A 27,947-nucleotide genomic window follows, 5' to 3' on the forward strand; every position below is an offset into this window, starting at 1 on the left:
GAGTCTCTCTCTCTCTCTCTCTCTCTCTCTCCCTCTCTCTCTCTGCACTGATCATGAGGTGCCCCCTTCTTCTTCTCCTCATCACTGCATCTTGAAAGCGGGTCACACTCACTGCAGTGCCCCTGATTTGAAGCTCTTGGAGCACGTCATCAGGGATGTCTCAGAAAATGACACTTCGATTAATGGCATATTTGAGGGGACAATATTGAAAGTGCATATAGGAAACAATGTAAGCATTTGAGGATGGTGGAAACCCCCAAAAAACATGTAAACTAAAGTATTTTTATGGTAAATGTGAAGGTGTTTAGAGTCCTGATAAAAACTGTGAAGGAACTGGTCAAACTTCACATGAATTAGTGCTGCTGCGTCGTGTTTGACAGTGACAGATATGATGCACCTGCAGTCCGGCGCCGCAGACATTAAAAGACCGTGCTTTGCTGCCACCGTGTGGCTAATAACCGGTACTGCAAAAAACTAAAGATTAATATACAGTGTCAGGTTATAACTTACGGTAATATAAGGGTAAAACGTTCAAAATAATGTGAAAATCTCTAAGTGCAAGGACTAATCATTGCCAAGGAAAGTTTTATGAAGTTTGATCTAATTTTCTGATGTATATGAAGGAAGGAGACTAACAGGAAGTTAGTATTCCCACAATTTTTGTCGTTGTTGTTGTTGCTAATTTTGTTTGCCAAGATTTATTTTGTTTTGTTTTCTTCAGTTTGTTCTGTTACTTATTTTTCATTGATTTACTGTAACTGTAATGTATCTGGTTGTGTGTTTCATTATGTCTGTATATATTGAAAAAGCTAAGAAGAACTTTAATTATAAGATAGTGCTAAAGATATAGTTTACATCATATTATAACAGATATTATATTAAAAGTCATAAAAACTATTACATAAAAACATAAAGAAGGAGAGCAGAACACATGAGGGGAAATCTATTCTCAGGCGTTTCTTCATATATGTCTCTGGGTTATTTCTAAAAGTATTTTAAAGAAACATTTATTAAATTTAAGACGCAAATCAAAAGTATCTTAATTAAATTAAATTAAAGGAAAAAGTAGCTTAGAAACAAAAAATGCTTAGGCTATAGATAAACAAATGTTTCATATAGAATAAGGACATTTAAATATGACTTGGTTCTCATAATAGCATAGTAATAAAGTGGCGAAAAGCTTTGACAGCACTAACTGAAACCTGAGATTTGAAATTATGATACAATATATAAAAGTCTTGTGCCTGAAAATACAAAGACAATAAAATCAAATAATTTTATATTATTTATTTGTTTTTCGTTTGTTTGTTTCTTTGTTTGTTTATGTTGGGATTTAGAGTGCAAGTCTATTGTCTGAGTCACACTCCGGAGCAGAAGGTGGCGGTAATGCGCCAATGAGCTTGATGCCAACCGCCGTAAAACAAGAAGACGAAGAAGAAGAAGACCTCACTTCCTGTATTTAAAAATGGCGAACAGCAACAACCGGAGTCGGTAATGAAGTGTGTTTTGGTGCATTTCAGCCTGATTATCCGGATCTGCAGGGATATGAAACGTTTAATAACACAGCGATAGAAGTCGGAGCGGCCTTAAAAAGTAAATGTGCTCGTTTTTATCTGATTCAAATGATAAAATATGCCGCGAAATGAAGTGTTTCATTGTTTAACGTAACGATGTTCATATAAATTAGCGCTGATGTCTGTTTGAACTTTTAAAAACAGTAACTTGTTAGCTAGTTGCATTACATGTGAACTAAAGCTTGATAATAATACCTCTAATACACAAGCAGCGACATTAGCTGGTGTAGATAAAGATACAGGATGCCACTGAAAACGTAGATATATCAACTAGCAAATGTCTCTAATACAATATTGATAAACCATTAGTTCAGTGTGGTAATAAGCAACTATTTATAGGACGGGTTCACAATTTTTTCAAGTCTGTCTTAAAACAACAGTCAGGTGCCCAAATGAACTCTGAAATAGGTTTTTCGTGCCAAAATCTTTCCTCCTGTTCATACTGACCATTAGAAGATCCCTTCATAATGCACTTACAATTTAAGTGATGGAGGCCGAAATCTACAAGCCTCCTTCTGTGCAAAAATGCATTTAAAAGTTTATCTGAAGCTAATATGAAGCTTTAGAAGTCCAAATTAGTCCAATTAAGTAGATATCTTTCAATGTTACGGTCTTTTTAGCGCCAAAGTCCCTCTTTTTGTTACTATCCTTCCACCACAGTCCAACAGGGAAACACTATCTGAGGAAACACAAAGAGGGAAATTGATGCTAAAAAGACTGTAAATGTGGCAGATATCCACTTGATATGACTAACTCAGACTGCTGAGGCCTCATATAAGCTTCAGATAAACTTTTAAATGCATTTTTGCACAAAATGAGGATTCCGGGCCCCCATGACTTACATTCACTTACATTGAAAGCATATTTGAAGGGGATCTTTTAATGGTTGGTATGAACAGAAGGAATGATTACAGGAAAACCTCTTTCAGTGTTCATCTGGCCATCTGACTGTTGTTTTAAGACAGATTTGAAAAATTGTGAATCCATCCTTTAATATCCTGTCTGAATTTGGAAAATCTTAGTGTCTGCATGAGTGGAACTGCAAGGCAACCCAAAATAAAATCTTAAAATCCCCAAATGATTTGAGAAATAAGGAATAAAATGTGTTGCACAAAATTTGGTTTATTTTCTCTGACTTTTATCCAAATTTTGCTTTTTCTTGTGAAATACTGAATATTTACAATACTGTGCAAAAGTGTTAGGCACTAAAAGTAAAGTGAGGATGCTATGATTGTTTTTATTTATCACTCAACAAAGTTTAGTAAACAGAGAAAACCTAAATCAAATCAATATTTGGTGTGAGCACGCTTTGCCTTTAAAACAGCAGCAGTTCTCCTCAGTACACCTGCACACAACTTTTCACAGTATTCAGCAGGTTGATTGTTCTTGGAGAAGTTGCCACTGTGGATTTAGGCGTCTCAGTTGCATCTGTCTCTTCATGTAATCCCATGATGTTGAGATCAGGACTCTGTTGGGGCCAAACCATCTGTAGCAGGACTCCTTGTTCTTCTTGTCAATGAAGATAGTTCTTTATGACCCTGGCTGTATGTTTGGGGTCATTGTCATGCTGCAGAATGAATTTGGGGCTGATCACGTGCCTCCCTGATGGTACTGCATACTGGATAAGAATCTAAACATCTAAAGTGCCTAAAACTTTTTGCACAGTGCTGTATATATTTTTTCTCTTTAGGCTTTTAAAAAATCCTTTGAAAAAGGAGAAGAGTGAGAGAATTTAATATGTTCAATATGTGCACAAAGCATCGATGCTGCCTGAGGAAGAGCACCAAGCTTGAAACACGTGGCAATCCAGAATAGCTGCTCATCCAAGCCTTCTCTGTGTTCTTCATGTCATGTAGTGCCTGTATTTGTGCACATATGTTCTCTCACTTTTTTGCATTTCATAGCGCCTCACTGACCCATTCAGGAAGCTTGTTTTCTGTGAGTTCTCTTAAGTGAACTCGCAAACCTGTGATCAGGGGTCACGAGTAAATATTACTTCACTTAAAGGGGTTTTGACTGCCAAGATATTTTGATTTTGATGTTCGAAAACTGTCATCAGTGGCCTGTCTGGTTTTAAAAAAGGACAATATTGTAGTATTAAATACATTTTAAGTAGAATTGCCTTTGTAATAAGTAAATTATTTGTTTTCCTTGTAGAATATAACCATGAGTAGCCGTAGGAAGAGGGCCCCTCCTGTGAGGGTGGATGAAGAAGCCAAAAAGAAGTTGAACTGGAACATGCTGGAGGACCGGAGGACTGAGGTGATCCAGGGTGATGATGACCAGACACCAACCTGCTCCATTCTTCCTGTCGAACCCGCTCCCAGCAGCTCCTTCCTCTCCGCCAGCGAGGACATCTCAGAGGCCGCTTGCACCCGCTCTGTCCAGTTTGCAGACGAACTCCCCGGCACATCATCGGACTGCACCTCTGCCTCAGCCTCTCTGGCACTCACGGTGCTGCCGGCGTCAAAACTGAGTCACACGTGGAAGGCGCTCATTGGGGAGTTCAGTGTCCGGCCGGCTTGGCTCCCATCTGACTGTGAACAAAGAGCGTTCGAGCTCCACAGGATGGGTGACCAGCTCTGCCTCAGTTACAGCAGCTGTGATGAGAGCTCGGGGCAGCAGTGGAGACGTGATGAGGACACTTGCACGGTGGAGTACAGTCTCAGCAGGATCCCACTGGAGGACCTCGATTGGCTGCAGAAGAGGAGGGTGGTGCAGCTCTGTCACCAGGAAAAAGAGGAGTCACTCAGGGTATGAATGACACTTCTGATGGGATAGAATGAAAAATATTGTGTGTGCAAGATGTTGTAGTACAAATTATGAAAACAAACAAAACTGCAAATTTATCTGTATCATTTCAGTCATTACACTTGATTGTAGGAAAAAATGTTACCTGAAATATGTCATGTAATATTGTAAAAACATTAATGATTGTATCTAACCATGATGTGGTTATTTAACTTTAATTCTGGTTGTCAGTCATTAGTTTTTCTATGTCCAAACATTACATTTCTGGCCTCCAGATCAAGAAAACAAAGAAAATATTTAGTTTTACATTGTTTATATGGTTTTATACCTGCTTTTAAAATGGACTACATATTGCTCTTCTTGTGTTTATGAAGAAGTAGACGTCTTGCTAACCATCTGCAGGCTTTCTTTTTTTTTCATCCAGATGTTTTTGGACATTTATGCCTTTATTAGAGAGTTGATAGTAGAAAATTAACAAGAAATGAAGGGCGAGAGAGATGCAACAAATGTCACCTTTTAATCATTATTCATCCTCTGTTGTCCCAATCAGTCAAATCAACTGTTGTCGTCGTAGGTTGAGATGGTAAACATTTAAAGTTCTCTGTCTCACAGTGTTATAATTTGACATTTGTTACTTCAGCTGTTGTTTGTTTGCTTCTGGCAGGTGGGGATTTACTTGGTGGAAACTGGGCTCGGGAAACCTGAGTTTCTCAGTGAGGGAAATGCTCGGCTTAAGAAAGCGAATCAACTGATGCAGAAGTTAATGGAGTATTTCTACGACTTCATTATCCCCGGTAAGTGTCTGGTCCTATTGTCTGACTCATGCTGTGATCCAAGTTCTCTAATACCATGATGACTTCATCGTAAAACTTAAAATGAAAGCAGTGTGGGGTTGAGATATATAACCTTTTCCTGGACAGAAAAACAATAAACCTCTTGTCCAGCAATACTTCTCTTTCTCTGTGATATTTTCCGTGTAGAAGTGGTGGAGAATGATGAAGAGGAATGTGACACCGACCTGGAGAGGCAGAACATCGAGGAGCTTTATGATTACGTCAGGCATCTGCACCAGACAGAGAGCCAGGATGTGACCTATGACGTCCAACACAAAGCTCTTATTCCTGTGCTCAGACCCTATCAGAGCCAGGCTGTCAACTGGATGCTGAGGAGAGAGAAATCAAAGAATACTTCACCAAAAGGTTTGTTCATCTTCTGTAGTACAGTTGCACATCGATGCCCTGATTTCTCTGCTGCAAACATCAGGAAACAGAGTGAGGGATATGACATATGAACCGTGGGCGTTGTGGTTAATGGTTATGTGGTAGGGCTACCGGGGTGCACCACATCAACCTTTCTCGAGTAGATATATTGACTGTTGGATGTTGTAATCTTCACAGTTAATCTGTCATTGAACACTTGAGATTGTTGGGGGAGCTTAGTGGAACACATTAGTTTTGCACTCTGTAGCCCATTAAGTATATATCATGTACAGTATATATTAATATTTCTATAATTGTCAACAGTTTTCTAAAGCGTAACATACATTTTTTTGACTGTCGTTGTCTGTAAGAACAGAAATTATTTTGCTGAAGCTTTGCAAGTGAGATATTTACCATTTCTTTCCAGAACCATTACTGCATTTCCTCTGGCGGGAGTTGGTCACTTTGTGTGGCAAGAAGTTGTTCTACAACCCATTTACCGGCTGGTAAGGACTCGATCCCTTCATGTTAAAGAGTCTTTTCACCAAAATCACAAAAAAAAACCCCAAAAAACCACATCTTTTCTCACTTACTTCTTGGGATGGTGTATTTGGAAAAACACATTGCTGTTGAGTTTTTAAAAATGGAACTTGAAATTGTTTGAGCTCCAAGAATAATTCACTTCCACTTCATGGGGGCTGCGGAATAGGTTTTAGAGGCAGATATGTCAAAACCTTAACACATAAAACCAAAGTTATTTGCATGGTGAGACACCAGTAGGTGAAAACATGTCTTAGTGGTTGAATTGACCCTTTATAACTGCTGTCATCACTGCTGTGGATGTAAAGCTACTTGTGTTTTGTTGCAAATATCAAATGGATACTTTAACCAGGTATCGTGGATTTTCATCACAGTACTTATTCTTTTTCTTTCAGCTTAATCCGAGAGTTTCCTCTGGCTGGTGTCGAGTGGCCTGGTGGGATCCTGGCTGATGAGATGGGGCTTGGAAAGACGGTGGAAGTTCTGGCTCTCATTCTGTTTCACACCCGGCAGGACCTGGAACAGGAGGCCCTCACCCTGCCTGTGGTGAGGAACAGTAGGCAACACCAGTTAAAAATAAATCTCACTAGTGCAATATTTTTTTTTCCTTTTCTGATCATATATGATGTATGATTTATCTCAAAGGCATCAGGTAAATTGTGAAAACGTCAAATGTTATTTACTTAAATCCTTTCTCTTCTGGTTTTGTAGGGAAAATCTGTGAATTACTTCGTACCTCCTCCTCCACTAGAAAGAAAGAAAGTTATCCACTGCAAGTCCGAAGCTCAACCTAAAATAAAAATATCCTACCCAAGTATGTCACTCACAGTGCTCTCTCACAACACAAGTTTTCTTGGCATTGTGGTTTGATTTTACAAGATGTTTTTGTCATTTTCCTGCAGCTGTTCGCGTCATGCTGCTCACAGCAATAAAGGAAATGAGATCTGGCAAAGGAGCCTCAGTCAATGCAGTTTTCACCTACATCCGTGCCACTTACGGTTATGACCTCTTAAAGAACCGCAACCACATCAGGAAAACGCTGGCAAAGCTGATAGATGAAGGCCTGGTTGACAGGGTCAAAGGTCGTGGCTTGGCCGGGTCATTCAAGCTGGGAAAGAAATATAAAGAAACAAAGAAGACATTAGCAGGAGCATCCAAATCTGTAAGAATAAACAGCTTTTAATGTGATTGTTTTATGCTACAAATGATACCTTGTTGTGTTGTCTAAGTTGTCTGTTTTCCTCTTTGTTAGAATGTAAAAAACACAGAGAGCACGCCCAGGAAAACGTTTCAGAGACGAGCAAAGGAGAAAGCAGAAGCAGCTCTGCAAAACTCACTTACGGAAGATCAAAGAGATCTGCACTCTCCTACCTCTGACTGTCCTGAACCCGAGGAAACCCAAACAAAGACGGAATGGGATGAAAGTCTGAATGAGAAAGCGGATCAGTCAGATGACACGCTGGATGTGTCCACGGCAGCCTTACAGTCTCAGGATAAAAGTGAGTCGGGAACACAGCACGTGCAGAGAATGTATGATCCGCCTGTAGAAAGGGGAGAAGCTCCACAGTCTGACTCACAGGAGGACACAGAACCCCCCACCAGAGCGTCTGTCGTCCCTTTCAACACCCCGGACTACCGCTTTGAGTGCATCTGCGGCGAACTAGGCATTATAGACTACAAGGCCCGTGTCCAGTGTATGAACTGTCAGCTGTGGCAACATGCAGACTGTGTTAACTACAAAGAGGAAAGCCTTGAAACGACTCCTTTCTACTGCCCCCACTGCCTGGTAGCCATGAAACCCGTGTCCACTGGTGCCACCCTCATCATCTCCCCGAGCTCCATCTGCCACCAGTGGGTGGAGGAGATCAACCGGCACATCAGGTCCTCCTCACTCCGAGTGCTGGTGAGAAAGTAGATGGAGTCTTCTGATAGATGTTTTTATTTGTAGTGTCACATATTATTATCTTAGGAATCCAAAATCTGTACACCTTAGTGCCAAATGTTATGATGTTGTGTCTCAGTGACTCCATACGCAATAATTTCTTTTAAAAATGGGTTTCTCCTGCTCAAAAGGGTTGAATTCAATAGAAATCTGTTTTATATCTGACTCGAGCAGTGTAGTTGGAAGCCAATTATGCTGTTCTTTTATCCATTGAAACCTCTTGGAAACCTCTTAAGGACCACCGCAGGGCCTCAGACCACCAAAATATCACAAATACACACATTTCTGTCATGGATAGTAGCACCAAAGCCGATCCCTAACCCTGAGATGCCATTACTTAGTGTGCTTGGTAGGCGGGTAGAAGAGTATTATTTGCAGCTTGTGTGTTTAATGAGAGCTAACAAGTCATAATACACAACATTAATAGTTAGCAGTACTTACACGCAGCCCTTCAACTCAAATGTTTTACACAGTTAAGGTGGATAAGTGTGCTGTTGTGTTCTCTGCCGCAGATGCTTTCTTTACGTTCCATTTATTGCAGCTGTTATGTTTTTTACACATGGTTGAAATTTGGTACATTTAGTTTAAGACAGTTTCATTCATGCTTTAACAGGCCCCTGAGTGCTACTTGGCTGGATTTTATTCTTTCTTAATGCATGTATATACTTCTGTCCTCTTTATCTCAGTCTCTATTATTTTAACCTCTGTTGCTCTTCCTGAGGTTTCTTACATTTTTACCCTGTTAAAGGATTTTCTGGAGAGTTTTTCCTTATTTAAATCGAGGGTTGAAGGATAGAGGATGTTGTTTTGTTGTACAGATTGTAAAGCTCCCTGAGGCAAAGTTGTTATTTGAGATGTTGTTCTATATACATAAAAATTGACTTCATTCTGAAAATCACCTTTTGACAAAGCATGAAGTACTTTACTAACAAACCTAACTTCTTTTCTCTCAGGTTTATCAGGGTGTGAAGAAGCATGGATTCATCCAGCCTCATATGCTCGCTGAGCAGGATGTGGTCATCACCACCTACGACGTGCTGCGGTCGGAGCTCAACTACGTCGACATTCCCCACAGCAACAGCAAAGACGGACGCCGCTTCCGCAACCAGAAGCGCTACATGGCCGTGCCCAGTCCTCTGGTGGCTGTGGAGTGGTGGCGCATCTGTCTAGACGAGGCTCAGATGGTCGAATGTCCCACCGCGAAGGTGAGTTTAAGGGAATCCAGTTACACTACAAGATAATGAGGCTTTTTGTCTTTCATGGAGGAAAGTCCAAAGGTTCCTGGGGCTAGTTTTTCTATGTAATACTCTAATGTTGTTTTCTTTTGTTAAGGGACCTTGTTAATTCATACTTTGTTTCTGAGATACTAAACAACGTGTTTTATTTCAGTTTGTTGAAACTTTGTTTATATTCCCATCTCTTTTCCTGACAGGCTGCAGAAATGGCTCTGCGTCTTGCGTCTGTCAACCGCTGGTGTGTCAGCGGCACTCCTGTCCAGAGAGGCTTAGAGGGTAATATGAAGAATTTCAAAATATGACAAAATATTACCCTGCGATTGTTCTCTTCAGGCTCTCTACAATTTTGAAGTATCATGAAAGTCTGCTTAAGAAAAACAAATCATAATAGTAACAAAATGTTCTCTGTCTAGATCTGTACGGCCTCATACTTTTCCTGGGAGTCGACCCATACTGGGTAAAACACTGGTGGGACCAGCTGCTCTATCGCCCTTATCGCCGTGGAAACACAGAGCCGCTGTACTACGTAATTGCTCAACTATTATGGCGATCGGCTAAAAAAGACGTAATTGATCAGGTATGACTATAAAAGTTTAGCATCTCATCTCTTTTTAGCGTAATTATTACCAATTTTAACAATCAATAGTTTAAGTCAACCAAAAAAGACATTCTTCCTGATGTAGTTAGTTTAAATGTAGTTAAAGTGTGTTTGATGATTCTTTTTTTCTGCCTCTGTTTTTCCAGATCCAGATTCCCCCTCAGACTGAGGAGGTGCACTGGCTGCACTTCTCCCCCGTCGAGGGTCACTTCTACCACCGTCAGCATGAAGTCTGCTCCCAGGACGCTCTGGTCAAACTCAGGAAGATCTCCGACTGGAGCCTGAAACTTGGCAGCCTCGACCGCCGCACCGTCAACACCATCCTGTGTCCGCTGCTGAGGCTGCGCCAGGCCTGCTGCCATCCCCAGGCTGTGAGGGGGGAGTTCCTGCCTCTGCAGAAAAGGTATATCTGAGCATAATGACACTTGGTATTATGTTTTCAAGGCGCTTGTAGGCGAGGATAGATGTCTTTTTCTGAAGGCAGCTGCAGCGGTTAATTAACAATCTTGCTAGACTGAATAGAATATCACAGCATTAGTAACGGTAATAGACCGCAACAAGCTTTTTGTCAATTAAACAGTGTGCAGTTGTGTTTATTTAAAGTTGACCCATTCTGTGTAATCTGCATTGGAGAGGTTGTTAAGTGGGTTTCTCTGTGGCGTGCCTCCCCTCCCCAGCACCATGACGATGGAGGAGCTCCTGAAGTCCCTGCAGAAGAAATGTCGAGTGGAGTGTGAAGAAGCTCACAGACAATTGGTGTGCGCTCTCAATGGCCTGGCTGGAATCCACATCATCAGAAGTATAAAACCCTACTCCTGTACTTGTGTGCACTCTGCTCTGATTTTCCCATGGGAATCAGTTCAAACAAAACAGAAGCCATGATCTCATCTTTGTGTCTCCCAACACTTTTTGTAACGAGATGTTTTGTAGTCTCAGGTCTCAGTAAGGCGATATGTATAATGTGTCTGAGTGTAATGGGGAAGTTTGTATAGCACATCTCATTAACTCCACATGTCACGGACATATTGAGTGTCACTAATGATGACCGTTCCCTTTTTGCCGCCTGCAGATGAGTTTGTAGAGGCAGCAGAGATGTATAGAGAAGTGCTTCGTTCATCAGAGGAGCACAAAGGCAGACTGAAAACAGATTCATTACAGGTATATAACTTCATCCCATTCATCAGTCTTGTTACATTTGTCTGTAATTAACATATGAAGGATTTCATTTGTAAATCAACCTGACAAAACAGATATCTGCTCAAAAGGAATGACTGATAGTAGCTAAGTTCTTGGTTATGTATTGATTCCTGATGGTTATATTTTCTATGTATGAATATAAAAATGTCTGACTACTTTTATAATTGTGGTAAAACAGAGGCTTCATGCTACCCACAATTTAATGGAACTGCTGAGTGCAAAGCATCCTGGGATACCTCCTACGCTGCGAGATGACCGATTAAGTGAGGAGGTAATTAATAAATGTCTGGTCTCCATCAAAACACATTTAACCCAATGAAAAATTTGCATGTGGAACCTTTAGAATAATCCTGAACTATCTCTCCAGTTCTTGCATGCTTTTTAAGGTCTTTTTTTATTAGTTTCATGTGTAATTTATTTTTTATATAAGAATCTCCTGAGTGTTGTGTTTTCTATCACTCTGTGTCTGTAGGCTGAGCAGCTGCGACAGCACTACATGACCAAGTACGACTCTGAGGTGGCGGACGCCCATCAGGCTCTGCAGCCGGTGTTACAGAACATCAAAGAGCTGAAACGCAAAGTGAGAACACCCTTTACATCCACGCTCAGGCAAATTGTGCTCCATATAATAACAGATTGTCTGCCAAATTAATATACAGTATGTTGTATACTACTTTGTTTTTTTAAGTCCATATTTGTAGGCTAATATATTTCCCCCAAATTATCCTTCTATAAAAACAAAACATCAGTCATAAACCTGCAGTTAAACCTGTCTAAATAGCCCAGAAAATGTACCAAATTAATTGGTAAAATTAATTGAAATTCTAATTTATTTTGTTCTGTAAGTAATTAAACAAACAATTTAGGAAAAGAAAAACAACTGTGCAACTTAAAAACAAAACAGTACAGTAGGAAACAAAGCAGAAAATTAAAGCAAGTAAACAATTGTACTAATTTGCATCATACTCATATTCACAGCCTCTCACAAAGAACAGGTGTAATTGAATTATTTGATATAAATATTAAGTTTTAGATCCTATAATGGATGGTCTAATGCAGATGTTTTTACCTGAATCACCCTGGATCAGGCTTGTATTGAGCTTTTCACAGACTGTAATATAAGTTTAATTGTATGAGTCATAATAAAAAGTGTATTGTCTGGGGATGTTACTATTTGCAGGCTTCTCCAGCAGTCAGAATACTCAGTAACAGTCCAACATGGACTTCTAATCACCATCCACATTTAGGGATGTGCGTTTTATGATGTTTTGCTTTTTTAATCAGTTTTTTGTTACCTATCTGTGAGACTATTTGACTTCCACGTACAATGACGTTTACCTTGGGCTTGAGTTTAGTTTTTGATAGATTAAATTAAAAAATTAACGTTAATAACTGTATCTGTCCAGGTCAAGCTGAACTCTCCCTGGTGGCTGGATGTTATTCAGAGGGCGATCCGGTGCTCCACCGATGACGATCTGGTGTCCCGCGTCAAGAACGAGCTGACATGCAGCTACAAACAACAACCCCACAAGCTCTCCATGGCTGACAAGTAAACTATTTTGTTTGGCAAAATAAGATGGCAGTTAGCAGTTAATCATACATAAACATGTGCTAACAGAAGCTGGGTTGTTCTGCAGGTTCCGTGACGGCTGTGGTCTGCAGTTCATCCTCACCACACAAATGCAAGATCTGATGAAATCCCAAAAGACTGTTCAAGAAGCGGTGAAGAGCCTTGAAGGTCCGGCTTCGAAAAAAGTGATCGACGAGGCCACCATCTGTCACCTCAGGCCTATGAGACTGCCGCTCAATAAGTAAGACATTATCTAAGGCTTCATTTCAGGAATTTATGGCCTTTTTTCACTTCAAAAAACCAAGAATTTCAACATCTCATCTGCTCATCATGGCTTTTAAATGTCTTTCATAAGCCTCAAGTACTGTGAAGCTTATTTTCTATCATAACTAACACTCCTCTCTCTCTCTTGTCTTATTTTAGTTGCGTTTTTTGCAAAGCAGACGAACTTTTCACAGATTATGAGTCCAAGCTGTTTTCTCACACGTAAGTAGAGAATTTATCTCTAATAGTAGAGATCATTTTTAAACCTGTCAGACTATTACTGAAATATTATGACAATATATTGCTGATTAATCAGACAAATTCCCTGACAGGGTGAAAGGTCAGACAGCCATCTTTGAAGAAATGATTGAAGATGAAGAAGGGCTGGTGGACGACCGTCTTCCCACCACCAGCCGAGGTCTGTGGGCAGTCAGTGAGACTGAGCGAACTCTGAAGGCCATCTTGTCCTTCGCCAAAGCTAAGCGGATGGACCCGGAGCTGGTGGAGGAGGGCAACACTTTCATGGAGCTGTTTGAGAACTGGAAGAAGGAGTACAAGGTTTGTACGCACGGTTTACAACCCCTGTCTTCATTTTCAAGCTTTGCAATAAACAATAGATTCTTTTCAAGCAAGTGGGAATGTTGTACGTTCCCCTGCTGCCACATTTTAATTTGGATTAGAACCGCTGAAGACAATAATGTGTCATTGTTAGAAACAAACAAATACTTACTTTAGGTTCAATATGTCAAAAGTGTTGTATTTCCAGAAACTAGAAAGTACATCATAAAATGTCAGTTAGATCAAAAATACTACTCACCCTCCTAATGGTATATTTTTGAACACTTAAAAGTTGATTGTGAAGTTTCTGAAATGGGAAAAATGACAGAAAAAAAAGCGAGAAACCTCAACCACCAGTATATTAATGACTGAATGATTGGTATTTATCAACGATCACCCTCCTGCAGAGTGCACTGGTCATTTTGTGAGCTGTTAGAATTATACATGTTGCCCCTTTAAAAGTCGCCCGCGTCCCTCCTCAGGTGCTGCATGAGTACTGGATGGTTCTGCGGAATCACGTGTCAGCCATCGATGAGCTGGGTATGGCCACCGAGAGGCTTCGTGTTCGTCTGCCCGATGAACCGAAGCCGAAACTGCTGCACATCATTGAGCCGCATGAGGTCAGTTTCAGTGACAGTGACACGCTTTTGTTATTACAGCATGCTCATCCTGTCATTAGGGCTGTAAAATCATCAAAAGCGTATTTGTTTATGCATTCTGGTCAACATGTCAAGATTACTTACTTAATTTTCACACTAAGTCATCAACATATAGGACCCTTTGACACAATTAAAGAGTCATAGTCATAGAACTAAAGAGTCATACTTGGAGTAAAAAAGTTCTTCGCTGAGTGTGAACAATAAGACATATTTATCAAGAGACTACTATTTACAGCGAAGTGTAATAATAGTCTCTTTAAGAGCAGCTCTCAAGTGATCAGAGATAAGGATTGACCTGACATAAGCCATAATGTAAAAATAAAAATCCTTACAGTGTATTCAGTGGTTACTTGTGCAAGAGCAAACACAGTATGATTCCATTTTTCCAACAATCTAATATATTTATAATGTAATAACGTCTAAATATGGATGACATAATAAGAAATTGGCTGAAACAGAAACAAAATTCTGCTGTAAGACTTTCTGCTGTTGGTAGAAGAAGTACATCAGAGAAAGTAGCACCACACTGACCAGTACAAACAATGAAGATGCTCAGAAAGTGATTGTAAATACGGTTAAAGCCAGATTTATTCTTATTGTTTGTTTGCACCCTTGATAAATCCAAAAAAAAGAAAAAGAGTTGTGTAACAGCCCATTAAATGTTCAAATGCAAATTATAGGCTAAAACTATTCTTAATTATACTGCTTCAGCTAACGTATTATTTGTCATGACCAGTGATATTTTGTACAATTAAACAGAAAACAGAGGTGTACTCAGCTTTCTGCACTGCAGTCATCTAGGATCTACTCTTAAACAACTTCAGAGACTTCAGGAGCTCCAGCAAGTCAAAGGAAGCTTGACAAATAGTCTTATGAGTACAGTAAAAGCAAAGGATTTTTACTTTTATCTTTCATTTAAGTCTAAATTTGTACTTTTAGCCGTTAAATATGAGCTCAGGTTCCACAGATTTTGCATTAAATTGCTGAATTTTGTTTATGATGTCAGTAAGCCCTTTAAAGGTTGCAGCTTCCTGATGAACTGCAGTGTAATAAATGTAATAAATGGGCAAATCAAACAACTAAAGCTTTACTTTCTTTAAAATATTCAACCAATATGAGCAGGTACATAATAAAGCTGATTTGATCCTTATTAATTACACCATTGAGAGCAAACTCGTTATCAACACTGCAGACCTGTTGTGGAGGAATTAAAAGCTCAACTCTATCCTCTGACCCAGTATCGGGCACAATTGTTTTTTTGTCGCTGAAAGTTTCCAAGGATGTAATATTCTGCCTTAACTATTTTTATTGCATTCCTAACCTCTGCCCTCGACTGTTTTGCTTCCAGGTGGAGCAGAACAGAGTCAAGCTTTTGAACGACCAAGCAGTGGCCAAGTCTCAACTCCAAAAGAAGCTCGGCCAGTTTCTGTATCTCACAAATCTGGAGAAGGTAATTTACATTTGTTAGAAGCTTCAAGGTACATACATTGTTCTCTAGCTCACTCAGGGACTGTATCTCAAGCTGCTTTGTGCTATAATTTTACTCCAAATAAACATAAATCACCTTGTTCCAGTCCCAGGATAAGTCTACTGGAGGGCTGAACCCAGAACCATGTCCCATCTGTGCTCGTCCCCTGGGACAGGAGGTGAGTTGTAAGGAAGTGATGCTTTTTACTGTTGGTTTTATAAGATGTTTTTTCTTAATTAATCTGACTTTATGAATCAGGATGCTGGATGTTTTTCCTGATTTCTGAAAATACTATCTGATTTTTATATGTAAAAGTGTTACTACTATTTACTGATTGTTTCATGAAACATCTTTGCTCATAACTGACTTGACTATATTAAAACACCGGCTGGGTTTTATGACTATAATTAGAGGTTTCTCCTACGAGCCAGTCTGAACCTAATGTACCTTCCAGTCAGTGGAGAAAGAAACAAAACACCTCAGAGTCTCTGCTACAGTCTTATCAACACCAGCCAGGGACTATAATTACATCTAGTCTGAAGCTGATTCATCCCCCACCAGGATTTATGTGTTTAACATTTGGCATTGTGTGCTGTCAGACATGTGCAGAAACATTTGTTTGATGATAGCAGTGCACCCAGTGCACCCAGCAAGGGCTGCAATTAACAATTATTTTCATTATTGATTAAAAGATTCATTATTTGGGCTATAAAAGGTCTGAAAATAGTGAAAAATGCCAGTTTCTTGTAATCCAAGATGACATTTTCATGTCTTGTTTTATCCGACCAGGAGTTCAAAACCCAAAGATATGCTATTGAACTATAATTTAAGACAAGAAAAAGCAACAAATGTACACATTTGAGAAGCTGGAACCATCAAATAATCTGCATTTTGCTTAAATTATGAATTGGTCATAAAATTAGTTTATTTTCTGTCAATCGACTAATCAGTTAATTGACTAATGGTTTCAGCTCTGCACCCAGAAAATTAGCAGTTTTTTGTTATTTGTGGGTTTAATTTTGAAATTTAAAATGTGTGAATTAGCAGTTGTGTACGTTACTATCGAATGGATGTGAGATTAAAACAGAAAAACAGAACGAAAGTGAATTAAAGCAACTACGTTACTGTAGTTAATGAGTAAAAAAAAACAACACAACAAATGGCAGATCAAACAGCCCAAAGTGAAGTCTCCCTTTATAATCATGATGTCATCTCACTCCCTCTTTCCCAGTGGGCAGTGCTGACTTGCGGTCACTGCTTCTGTAACGAGTGCATCGCTATCATTGTGGAGCAGTACAGCGTTGGCTCGAGACGCCGGGCCATCAAATGCGCCATTTGTAGGCAAACCACGTCCCACACAGAGATCTCCTACGTGTTCACCACACAGTCGTCCAGTCAGGACCAGGACATCCCGGTCAAGGTCAGTCAGCAGCATCGCCATCCTCATGAGAGACACAGACACAGATCTTGTTTTTTTTTTTTATTGTCAGTTATGTATCTGGATTTGGTTCCACCTTGCCTCATTTTCAAAAAACAAAAGTGAGACGTATTTGATTTCCTGAATGATTTTAATGTTATTTATGACCATATCTGGGACATGATCATTCATTCATGCCTTGTTATGTGTGTAAATGTAATTTACCACAGCTTTCCTCAGGCCATTATATATTGATTAGCACTATAGCATAACTTTCCCCTTCCTGTGTCTTTCAGGGAAGTCACTCTACAAAAGTTGAGGCAGTAGTGAGAACCCTGAAGAAGATCCAAGTGACCGACCCCGGGGCCAAGTGTCTCGTCTTCTCCACGGTAACTGTAAACTGTCCTCGCTCTGTGAGAGATTTATTTTGATGATATCGAGTTTGCATCTGACCCAGTTCTCTTTTTTTTTTTTTCTCTCTCTCTCTCCTGCACAGTGGCAGAGTGTCCTAGATATCATCGCTAAGGCGTTATTTGACAACAACATGGAATTCTCTCAAATCAATGGGATTCACAAATTTCAGGTTGGAAATTGCATTTTTTTTTTTACCATTTCTACATAATTCGTTGCAAACTTTTACTGTAGCTATGTAATGCAACAAAACTACACCAGGTGGAGTTTACGCTCAAGGATAATTCAAGTAGTTGTAGCAAGTTGTCACAGAACCAACCACTAAAACCTCAGTAATAAACAGAAAGTCGACATATCACCTTTCTGACAATGTCAACAAAAAGTGAAAATGTATAAGCTTTGTAAAAGTAGAATTTATGGTAAAGCTATTATATTGGATTGCGTTAGTTTGCACAGGTGTTCCTAATAAAGTGCTCGGTGAGTGTGTATCCTCCACCGACACAGCAATTCACCAACTTGCCGCTACACCCGTCCGTCACACCTCATTCCAATCACTTTATTTTTAGGTTAAATTGATTTTTTTGACTGAAAAACATAGCCTAGGGATAAACAGAAAACACTAATCCTATAAAGGTGGAAATCCAGATCAATACCAAAATCTAATCCTTTGTCTTTTGCCTCAAGGCCATCTCTTTTGTGAGATGCTGCTGACAGACAGTTGGACAAGAATATAACCTACTATTTGACATTTAAATATCTCATATCTGCCGTCCATGTTAACCATGACATATTATGGTAGAGGTTTCTCTCTGATCATTGAAACATGCAACTAGATTTGTATTTTACTTTCTTAAATGTCTCTCAATTGATCAAGTTTTTTGTTAATTAAGTTGTCATTTAATCCCAAAAATATATCCACAGTTTCAATGGGTCGACCTGTATTAAAGAACTGTAAACCCACTTAAAAGAATTAAATCAGTTTGGGGTGCATTTTGTTTCCTTTAAGAGGAAAAACCAAAGGGGAAACACAGAATACTTTGATCTTTGACAAGAAAAAATATATTGAATACAACTAAATATCAGCTATCAGCAGTCAATATTAAAACTCATACACACTTAACCCTAATTTTGTAAACCCCACTCATCTTGCACAACAAGCAAATTAATCAAATGGCAAAAATGGTACAATAAAAACTGTCGAACCTTCCCCTGGTGAAATTGTAACTGGTGCATTACTGTCTTTATTGTTCCAGGAGAATCTTAGTTCCTTCAAATATGAAGACAAGATCAATATTCTCCTACTTCCTCTCCACACGGGCTCCAACGGGCTGAACATCATCGAAGCGACTCACGTGTTGCTGGTCGAGCCGATCCTCAACCCAGCTCATGAGCTCCAGGCCATAGGAAGGGTGCACCGGATTGGCCAAACCAAGTAAGAAGCAGGAAGGAAAATGTGTCTGTGGACAGAACTTTTCCAGCAGTTTAGACCTGCAGATGTAGATGTTTTGATGTTGTGACCTACATGCAACGAAAGTAATGTAATATGGGCACAAAGATGCCCCAAAAAATGCAAAATTAATGAGCCTTAGAGCTGCTGGTAGGTGGATTTTCCTACCTTTGGACAGAGCCAGGCTAGCTGGTTATCGCTGTTTCCAGTCTTTGTGCTAAGCTAAGCAGCTGCTGGCTGAGTGGTATCAATCTTCTCATCTAATTTTTGGCAAGAAATCGACAAACACACATAAAACGTAAAACTTAAAATCATGTAAATCCTTCTAACAGGCAAATAAACCAAAAAAAAAAATATTGGTGGGGTAAAAACATCATTCTCAAACGCTCCTTTGTGACTTCCATAAGGGAGAATGGCTGTTATCTTGATTTAACTCAATAGAGCAAGTCATGAAAAGTGCTTCAGTGTCATTTCTGTTTTTTTCCTCTCTGTCCACCAGACCAACATTTGTTCACAGATTCCTCATCAAATCCACCATTGAAGAGAGAATGCAAGCAATGATAAAAACTGCAGAGAAAAGGTAAGAACCACAGGATGGAGTCTATTGTAATTTTGACATTATTGCATTTAAAACACTTAAAATCGGAGCTGACATTCAAGCAGCTGAGCAGCTTTTTTTTTGTTCGTTCTAGTCACACCAGCACAGCCATGAAGCACTCGGAGGCAGCTGTGCTGACAGTGGCCGACCTGGCCGACCTGTTTACTGAAGACACTGAACCCCTGGAGTGAATCTGAACACGCGGGACACGAGGGACACCTGCTGAGCACGCACAGGCAAAAACAGCTCACTCTGTACACCGCGGTGATACGAACACTCTAATTTTGCACATTCCACTTTTTTATATAAGCATCATGAAGTTAACAAATGCATTTCCAAAAAAAGATATTTTAGCTAATATGACAACAGATGATGATGTCATGTTTCTTAACTGTATTCAAGCTGAAATTTTAAAACTCTTTGGAGTATTTATTTATTTGGCTCACTTGTTTGTCATTGTTGTAGATGGAAAGTTGTAACTTGACTACAAAACTTAAGCTGTTCAAGTATGTCTGATGATCGTATATGACTAGACTGTACAGTACTGTTGTCGTGTTGATCTTAATATAACTGTGTGCATTTATACACAACTTCACTGTACATTATGACACTTGAAAATGGAGGAATTCAAATGCTGAAATCACATCAGTTGATGGAGGTGTTTTCACAACTTTCAGGAAATAAAAGTGTGTTGATGACAGGGCGTCAACCTGTTATGACCAGCTCTTTTTGTCCGGTGCATTAACTGTGTAATAAAAATGGAACCAGGAAGGAAGCCATTGACCTTCACTCACTTTTACTCCTTTCACAAAAGGAGGAGAAATGGGAGATTTTAGTAGGATTTTCTTCTTCCAGACAATCTTCTTTTAAGCTATTTGTCTGGTAAGACAATGCCACACAATCCTGCCTAACATTGAATTTACAAGACAAAAAAGCACAAGATCCAGCGTCTTGGAAACTAATCTTGTAAATTAAACTCATAAAAGTTGGAAAATGTGAAGAGGTTTTCCACCTCATTGCAGCAAGTATCTTGTCATTACCACTTACAAATTGTCTGAACAAGTTTAATGGATGTGTGGCTGTACAGACGTGCAGCGTGTTGTTAAAATGTGATAAAAATAATATTTCCATTGTAGTTTTGTTTGCACGCTTAAGTATTTTATGTTCTGTTCCACCGCACATGTACACTCACAGGTGCTTGGCATCATCACTGAATTGCCCTTGACTCGTAATTAGTTTCTTTTCGCCTGACTGACTGGGATTCCCGCACCAGTAAAGATTTTAAAATGTCCAGACAAAGGATGTAGACAACAAAGAGTGCCAGCCCAGTAGTGTTGTTTCTCTTTGCATGGTTACCAGACTTCTTTTTGCTCCCCGTAGTAAGGAACAGTTGTAAGATGTTTACTAAGAGGACATCACCGCAGTAGGCGGTAACATACGTGTTACCTTGGACTCCCCTCAGTTCCCCCTATTCATGTGCGGAATCTCATTGTTGGTGGGAACATCATTCAAGCTGGTGTTTTAAGGCCGGAGGGAGGCTCCCAGTTCATTAGAGCTGTGTTTCGAGGGTTGGAGTAAGAGAGGGGTACTACGTCTTGTCCTGACAGCGAGCTGTGGTGAATAGTCCCAGAAGATTCACAGAGTTTCGGGGAAAGGGCCAAAAGGCAGTGGAGTGGCTGAAGTGCTGCGGAGAAGAGAAACCGGAGGAAGATGGCACCTGCCACCAGTTTGGTTTTTGCCTGGTTACTCTTCACCATGAGGATGGTCAGCTCGGCTGTGTATCTGGAGCCTGGGGAGGAGGGTGAGCTCACACCTCAGATCACACCGCTGCGGATGAAGTGTCAAGGGTCAAACAAACTGCTGTTTAAGAGAAACCTCATTAGAAAGTAATTTTTCATATTAATGACTATTGGTTTGACATGAGTTTCCTCTGGATGTCAGAGCTTTGAAATCTTCTTATAAAAAGGACAATTTGATGCTTCAAGTCAAGTAAAAACATTTGAGTTTTACTAAATTCTTTCACAGCAGCAGCAGTGGCGGTACTAAGTATTCAGATCCTTTATTAAAAGTAAAGTAGCAATACCACACTTTGAAAATACTAATTACAAGTCCTGCATTCAAAATCTTACCTAAGTACAAGTACATAAGTATTATCAGCAAAATAAACTTGCAAGTTAAAGTACTCATTATGCAGAGTTATTGTATTACATATTATAATTAATGCATTAACATGCAAGCTGCATCATATTGTAAGAATTCATTGTATGTTTTGTTTGTAAACTCTTTAATTTTATAAAGTAACTAGTAAATTTAGCTGTCAGATAAATGCAGTGGTGTAAAAAGTACAATATTTCCCTCAGAAACATGGTGGAGTAAAAGTGTAAAGTAGCAAATAATGGAAATACTACAGTATTGGAGTAAATGCACATGGTTACAAACCACCGCTGACTTTTAGTTACTGGTGGTTAGACTTCCTATGTGAAATATTTTTATTGTCTGTTAGGGTTAAATATGCAATATAATAGTAATAATAATAGAGTACCCAAAGTCTCAGAAGGGGTCGTTAGGGTTTTTCTCAAAAACTAATCACCAATATCTTTTCACATTTTCTAAAAATAATATTTTTTATGGGAGTTTTAATTTGTTTTCATCCTTTTCTGATTAGAGCTCAATGAAACTGTCATATGCACCAATGATCATATGGAGGTTATTATTCCCACTGCTTTTTTCCTCAACAAAGAGCCTCCAGTTAACGTAAGTGAGCGCCAACAAAATTCAAAAGTATTTCCCTCAAAGTAACTAGAACTTTGACATTCCCAATGCAGTGTTGTTTAATTTGGGTGTAATGTGTTTCCTCTGTTTAGGTTTGGGATTTGCATTTAAATGATCCGGAGTGTCGTGGCGTCGAGGTCGGAGACGACTACGTTTTCAGCATAAAGAATCTCTCTGACTGTGGCACCATAATGGTATGACCTTCAATACTTTGCTCAACATTTGCATTAAAGTCTGTGAAGATTTCTCAGTCAGGCCATGTCTGCAGGATTTAAGAGTCCAACTAATCAAATGTTGCACGTGAACTCAGACATTTAGAACAACTCTTCACAAAGGAAGGTGACATCAGCTTTAACCAACATGAAGACAAACTACACTTATCCCCATTATTGACAACATAAAATCCCCATCATAATAAATTTTCTATTTTACGATGTTAACAGTTGTTGGGGGAACTGGCCCCCACCAATCAGGCTCTTTTCAGCACCAAAAGAGGAGCTACTTAAGTCGGTTTGTTGAACTTTACATAAGAGTAAAAATAACCTGAATAACTTAAGGCCAGAAACACCACTTTTCTTTTTCTGCAGTGACGTAAATGTGGACTGTGAGCCTCTGTGTTCGGATGACCACTATGGAATTAGGTCATAGCTGGTATAATAAGATGGACAGAGAAAGGCACATACTCTGAGCCCCAGACAGAAAGGAGCAAAGAGAAAAGAATGGGGGGGAGTGGCGTTTATTTCAAGAAAGAAGGGTGGCGTTGTTCGTTTTCCCTATAACAGCCTTATTCAAAGCAGGAAGGGGGGGGGACCCTGAATGGCCTTGTAGTTCTAAATTATCAGGATTTGCATGGAAACGATGATTATTTGTTGTTCACTGAATAGGAAGGCCATAAATCATTAGCCAACTAGCCCCCTGATTATTTTAATCCAGCCACTCTCATAGATTTAAACTGGCAAAGGTATAAATCCCTCCTTCAGAGCACAAGTGCCCTTGAATTTCTTGCTTGGAATGCATGACGGTTTTTCTTGTAAAGCAAGCAAAAGGTTAACACAGCTTTCAACAGGGGAGGAAATCTCCCAGTACTCCACCTCAGCAGTTTTACAAGGTTTATTGCAAAGAGGCTGCAGAGAGTAAACCCACTCTGGATTAGATGGCTGTTGCTAAAGGAGAAGAATGTCATAGATGTCAATCTGTCTTTCACCTTGAACTTAAAACCTTTTAAATCCTGCCGTCAGTGCAGAAATGACTGAATTGTCAAGTTTAAAGGTCAGCCATTTTCAGTGAAACGTGACAGCGTCCTTGCTCATGTTTCTGCAATCACTCTGTGTTTGTGAGACACCGAGCTTTCATATCACCCCGTGATAAGTGCAAGTCCCAGCGGGGTTCTGTCATGGAGTAATGACGACCTGTTGCTTGCTGTAGAAACCTGTCAGTGGCGCTCATGGTGGGGGGTTGTGTGTTTACCAAGAGGTAGTAAAAGATGTCTCGACTGTTACAGCTTGGGGCAATTCACCCTGCTCCAGTGACCAAAGAGGCCATCCTCCATCTGTACCCAGCAGGGGCCCAAACAAACCATGGACACAACCTTTTCACCCGGCCCCATTTTACGGTTTTATCTCTGTCAGTGGCCAGCGAAAGAATATTGAACAATATCACTCACATTTACAGTGTGTGAAAGTTGTAGCTTGGGAAAGAGATTATATAAAGTAACCGCAACGACTCCTCCTCCTCCTGTTACTTTTTAACGTGTTTCTTGTACATTTACTGTACAAGAATCACATTAACGTGTACTGTATGTGTCAATTTGCCCTCTAACCACATTTACATCTATAACCATACTACAAGTTAATACTAACAGTTGAAAAATGAGTTTTAAATCTCAAAAAACTTGCAATATATACAGTCAAACACACTCTATATAGTGAACTGTTACACATACAGTATGTCAAGTACTTGCGTTATATGTCTCTTGTGATTGTGAATGCTATAAAGCTAACATGGTTAGTCAATTTATCACTTAATCAATTAGTAGATTTACAGAAAATTAATTGTAAAAAAAAGTATTTTGATTACCAGTTAATTGTTTAAGTCATTTTTCAAGCAGAAATCCCAAATATTCTGTAGTCCTATTTTCTAAAATGTGAGAATGATGCTTTTCTTTAATCTCATGTAATATTAAATTTATTATTTTAGGGTTTTAGACTGTTGGTGGGACAAAATAAGCAAATTGAAGTTTCTTGGGCTTAAGGATATTGTGACGGACTATTTTCCCCTATTTCCTGACTTTCTATAGACCAAATGATTAAGCGAATAAACAAGAAAATAATCAGCAGATTAACTGATAATGAAAATAACTTTAATAATAAAATATTCGTTTCAGCCCTTGTATGGTTCATTTCCTTCACTGTTGAACAGGTTACTTCAATTTAGCAAAGTCCTCTGTCCAGTTATCTTACTGTTAAAGGAACCAAAACTGTGGAAAGACACTGACATGTTGTATGACAAATTTAAATTCAGTATATACACAAGGTAGAGGAGTGTAGTTCAGTGTCAGTGGTTCACCTGGGTTGTTGTGCTGCTGAAGTGTTCATTGACCGAATTAAATGAAACATGTAAGGAGAGATATCTTCTCGATTTAACATACTGTACCTCCTCTTCTTAACTCAACATCCATGCCAGGTTTCTGCAGTGGCTCTTACCCAAAATAGGACAAAACAAAACAAATAATCTTGTGTATTAAATAAAAAATAAACATGTATAGAAATGTATCACACACAGCAATTAAAATGTCTCTTACTTGAATCTTTTTTCCGTTGACTTTCATCTTTGTCTTTCTTTTTCTCTCCTCAGGCTTCAGATGATACACACATCATGTTCATAAACACCATACACAATAACGATTCGGACATTATAACGAGAAACTATATTAACATAACATTTGTGTGCCGCTACCCCATCAACTACATGGTCCAACAACCCAACGGGGAAAACATGATTAGAGTGGATGTCAGGTAAGTGTTCTTTAAAATCTAAATGTCTCCTGATCCGACTGTAAAATGATTTGGTGTTTACATGTGGCTCTGTTAATCTTCTCTTTACAGAACCATCACTCTGAACACAGAGGACGGGAACTTCTCGGTGTCGATGTTACTGTACAAAGACGAAGCCTTTGAGAACAGATGGACTACTGTGCCATCACTGACCCTGGATGATGACATTTTCGTGAAAGTTTTCATGGTAATTCACTTGGACTGACAAAGTCTATTGCTATTTTTTTATTAAAGAATTGAAGAATTAAAGGAAAACAAAGCATTTAAACTAAATTCATATACCTAACATGAAGGAATATTTTTGTTTACGGATGTTCCAGGTTGTCTATGGATTATATTGGGTGTAAAATATAATCATATGTGGCTGAAATGCCTTTTTAAAATCTGTCCAGAGTTTTAACAATTTTCATTTTAAAGGGAAAAACACATTTAAAACACAGACAAACATTTAAAAATAGCTGCCTTACTATTCACAGCTATTTTTGGACTGGGTTAAGCACGTTGTTACAAGATATTAAGCAATATGTTGTGTTGCAGGATGTTCCAAGTAATGCTGGAAATCTAACCCTCCACCCGTGACAAAATAGTCATTTGAGTGCTGCTCTTCTCTGCCATGTTGATATAACCTCTTAGTACAGCTGTTGTTTACTTATATGAGTCATCTTTTTGTAGCCCTTTATGGAAATGTATTTACCTTGTGTAAAGAATTACTCGACTGTCGCCCAACCCTGTCTGTCTCATAGATACCGGCTCACCTGATGCTGCGTATGGAGAGATGCTGGGCCACACCGACTAGTGATCCATACAGCAACATTCAGTATACCTTCATCAGAGACAGGTTTGCCTCAGGACTGTTTAAACAAAAGCAGTTTGTATTGTGTAACATGAGCAAACAGGAGAAAACAAACTCATCTCACAACGGATGTAATGATTGAACCTTACAGCGGGCAAGACATATTCTTTTCTGTTTCCATCTTGCAGCAGAAAAAGCAAAATAAGTGGGTTAGGATTTATATATTCACGCAACATACTTTATAGACGGTATTTTGAAACCTGCGTGCAGTCTAGACGTGTTATTTCACCACACTTCCAAATAGCACTTAGTCCTCTTATGGGAGCGCTGTTGAAATCTGAAATAAGAGAGTTTGTTGCTTAGAGAGCTGGCCAGACAACAACACTCAGCGCCCTGGTCATGTGACTGTTGCCTGAGAGGCCATATGTGTTTCAGTTCAACAGCTGTGCATGTCCTTGACAACCAGGCAGTATTTGGTACTGTTAGCAACAGCACAGCAATGACATGCACCATGAGGGAAGAGAAAACACTCAAACAAATCTGTCTATGGCTGTGTTGAATCGCTGCACATAATATTTACATTATTTTCATCACTTTGCAATTAATCAGACCAGCTCAAATCTGTTCTGTAAATACTAGTTAAACAACCCCCCCCCCATTTCTCTATTTGTAAAGTACAGTATTTCACTCTAACCTCACTACCACCAGGCCTCCCTGACTTCTTTGTCTCCCTCCCTCCCCCCCATTAAGCTGCCCGCTGCTGACAAACGAACAAACCCTGAGTGTGCTGAAGAATGGCCAGGGTCCAGAGGCCATGTTCAGGATTCAAATGTTCAAGTTTGTGGGCAGCTCTTACAGCAACGTCTTCCTTCACTGCAACGTCCAGATCTGCCACAACGCGCCGGGGCTGTGCCAGCCCGTGAGTGAGCTTAACACCCATTCCTCTAACTGGTAGTCAGATGCCAGTTCAGACAAGTAGCCTATGTGCAGATCCTTAATATAGACGCAACAGCCTATAATTGTTTTTCAGCCATGTGAGCTAGCAGTTAAGCTGTCCTTATTTGAAATACACGACTATCTGACCGTGAAGCTTATAGCATCTTTGTTTCTTTCATGTTTCACTACTATTTGCCAGAACTGTTCCAGTGAAGATGGATTAATGAGGACGCGGAGAGACATCCCTCTGTCCCACACAGTGTCTTATGGACCAATCAGACGACTACTAAACAATAGTGAAAAGCCCAAACTAAGTATGTTTTTACCTTTTCTATAATCTCTCTTAACTTGTATCGATTGTAGAGCTTCAGCTTTTAAACCTTCAAAGCGCATAGATGCTAGATACCATATTCACATGCAAATTGTGGCACCACCTTCCCCTGCAGACGCAGGCGGAGTCCCTCCTGTGGAGACCTTTGTCCTCGCAGGGCTGCTGGTCGTCTTGCTGCTGATCACGGGGGTGTTTGGGAGGCTGTGGCTTCGTTCCAGACGTTTCTACCCAGCGCAAGAGGCACAGCTCACCTTGTCCAACATTCACCACATCTCAGAGGTGGCCTCATGAATCAGGGACCTTTTTAGAGCTGACAAATGGACATAGAAAAACACACATTTGCGCATGTGTGATTTATGATGATAATGAAAATCTTGCAAATGTTTCTCTTTATAAAATGATTTTCTTCATTTGTAAGAAATCAACTAATAAAAGGTCTCCATCAAATGTTGTCCCTAATTTAATTCTCAGTGGTGAGTATATTTACTTTAGTGCTGTACTTATGTATATCAAAATGGTACTTATACTTATACTACGTTATACTTCTATTCCACTACATTGCAGAGAGAAATATAATACTTTTTACTTAAAAACTACCCAAGAGTATAAAGTAGTTAGAAATAGCTTCACCTTG

The 27,947-nt window shown here is 39.5% G+C and overlaps 2 protein-coding genes across 2 annotated transcripts; both read left to right on the top strand.

Annotated features, from left to right (window-relative positions):
• The first annotated feature begins 1,440 nt into the window (after positions 1-1,440).
• On the top strand, positions 1,441-20,152 carry shprh (SNF2 histone linker PHD RING helicase). Its single transcript, XM_067613726.1, has 30 exons — positions 1,441-1,593; positions 3,732-4,328; positions 4,990-5,119; positions 5,306-5,524; positions 5,952-6,030; positions 6,460-6,610; positions 6,776-6,878; positions 6,967-7,226; positions 7,317-7,967; positions 8,960-9,211; positions 9,439-9,517; positions 9,655-9,818; positions 9,986-10,242; positions 10,517-10,638; positions 10,909-10,997; positions 11,215-11,307; positions 11,509-11,616; positions 12,443-12,585; positions 12,674-12,847; positions 13,030-13,092; positions 13,203-13,428; positions 13,911-14,048; positions 15,436-15,537; positions 15,662-15,733; positions 16,787-16,975; positions 17,269-17,361; positions 17,469-17,555; positions 18,637-18,815; positions 19,330-19,410; positions 19,523-20,152. The coding sequence occupies exons 2-30, from the start codon at positions 3,741-3,743 to the stop codon at positions 19,617-19,619; spliced, it is 4,989 nt and encodes a 1,662-aa protein (XP_067469827.1). The 5' UTR covers positions 1,441-1,593; positions 3,732-3,740; the 3' UTR covers positions 19,620-20,152.
• A 140-nt stretch (positions 20,153-20,292) lies between these two features.
• Positions 20,293-27,760, top strand: si:dkeyp-110a12.4 (pancreatic secretory granule membrane major glycoprotein GP2). The gene is made up of 9 exons (XM_067613727.1): positions 20,293-21,229; positions 22,094-22,182; positions 22,293-22,394; positions 25,054-25,214; positions 25,305-25,440; positions 25,997-26,091; positions 26,797-26,965; positions 27,182-27,296; positions 27,429-27,760. The coding sequence occupies exons 1-9, from the start codon at positions 21,139-21,141 to the stop codon at positions 27,602-27,604; spliced, it is 1,134 nt and encodes a 377-aa protein (XP_067469828.1). The 5' UTR covers positions 20,293-21,138; the 3' UTR covers positions 27,605-27,760.
• Positions 27,761-27,947: the final 187 nt, after the last annotated feature.

The sequence above is a fragment of the Thunnus thynnus genome, chromosome 16, assembly GCF_963924715.1.
Source record: "Thunnus thynnus chromosome 16, fThuThy2.1, whole genome shotgun sequence".
Classification (NCBI taxonomy): Eukaryota; Metazoa; Chordata; class Actinopteri; order Scombriformes; family Scombridae; genus Thunnus; species Thunnus thynnus.

What these genes read in the sequence shown, in the direction of transcription:
- shprh (XM_067613726.1), top strand. Translation starts at nt 3,741, where the DNA reads ATGAGTAGCCGTAGGAAGAGGGCCCCTCCTGTGAGGGTGGATGAAGAA. An exon ending in ATCTCACAAATCTGGAGAAG is followed by an intron (nt 15,538 to 15,661) that starts GTAATTTACATT and finishes ACCTTGTTCCAG; the next exon opens with TCCCAGGATAAGTCTACTGG. An exon ending in ATGGGATTCACAAATTTCAG is followed by an intron (nt 17,556 to 18,636) that starts GTTGGAAATTGC and finishes TTATTGTTCCAG; the next exon opens with GAGAATCTTAGTTCCTTCAA.
- si:dkeyp-110a12.4 (XM_067613727.1), top strand. Translation starts at nt 21,139, where the DNA reads ATGGCACCTGCCACCAGTTTGGTTTTTGCCTGGTTACTCTTCACCATG. An exon ending in TCTGGAGCCTGGGGAGGAGG is followed by an intron (nt 21,230 to 22,093) that starts GTGAGCTCACAC and finishes TTTTCTGATTAG; the next exon opens with AGCTCAATGAAACTGTCATA. An exon ending in ACAAAGAGCCTCCAGTTAAC is followed by an intron (nt 22,183 to 22,292) that starts GTAAGTGAGCGC and finishes TCCTCTGTTTAG; the next exon opens with GTTTGGGATTTGCATTTAAA.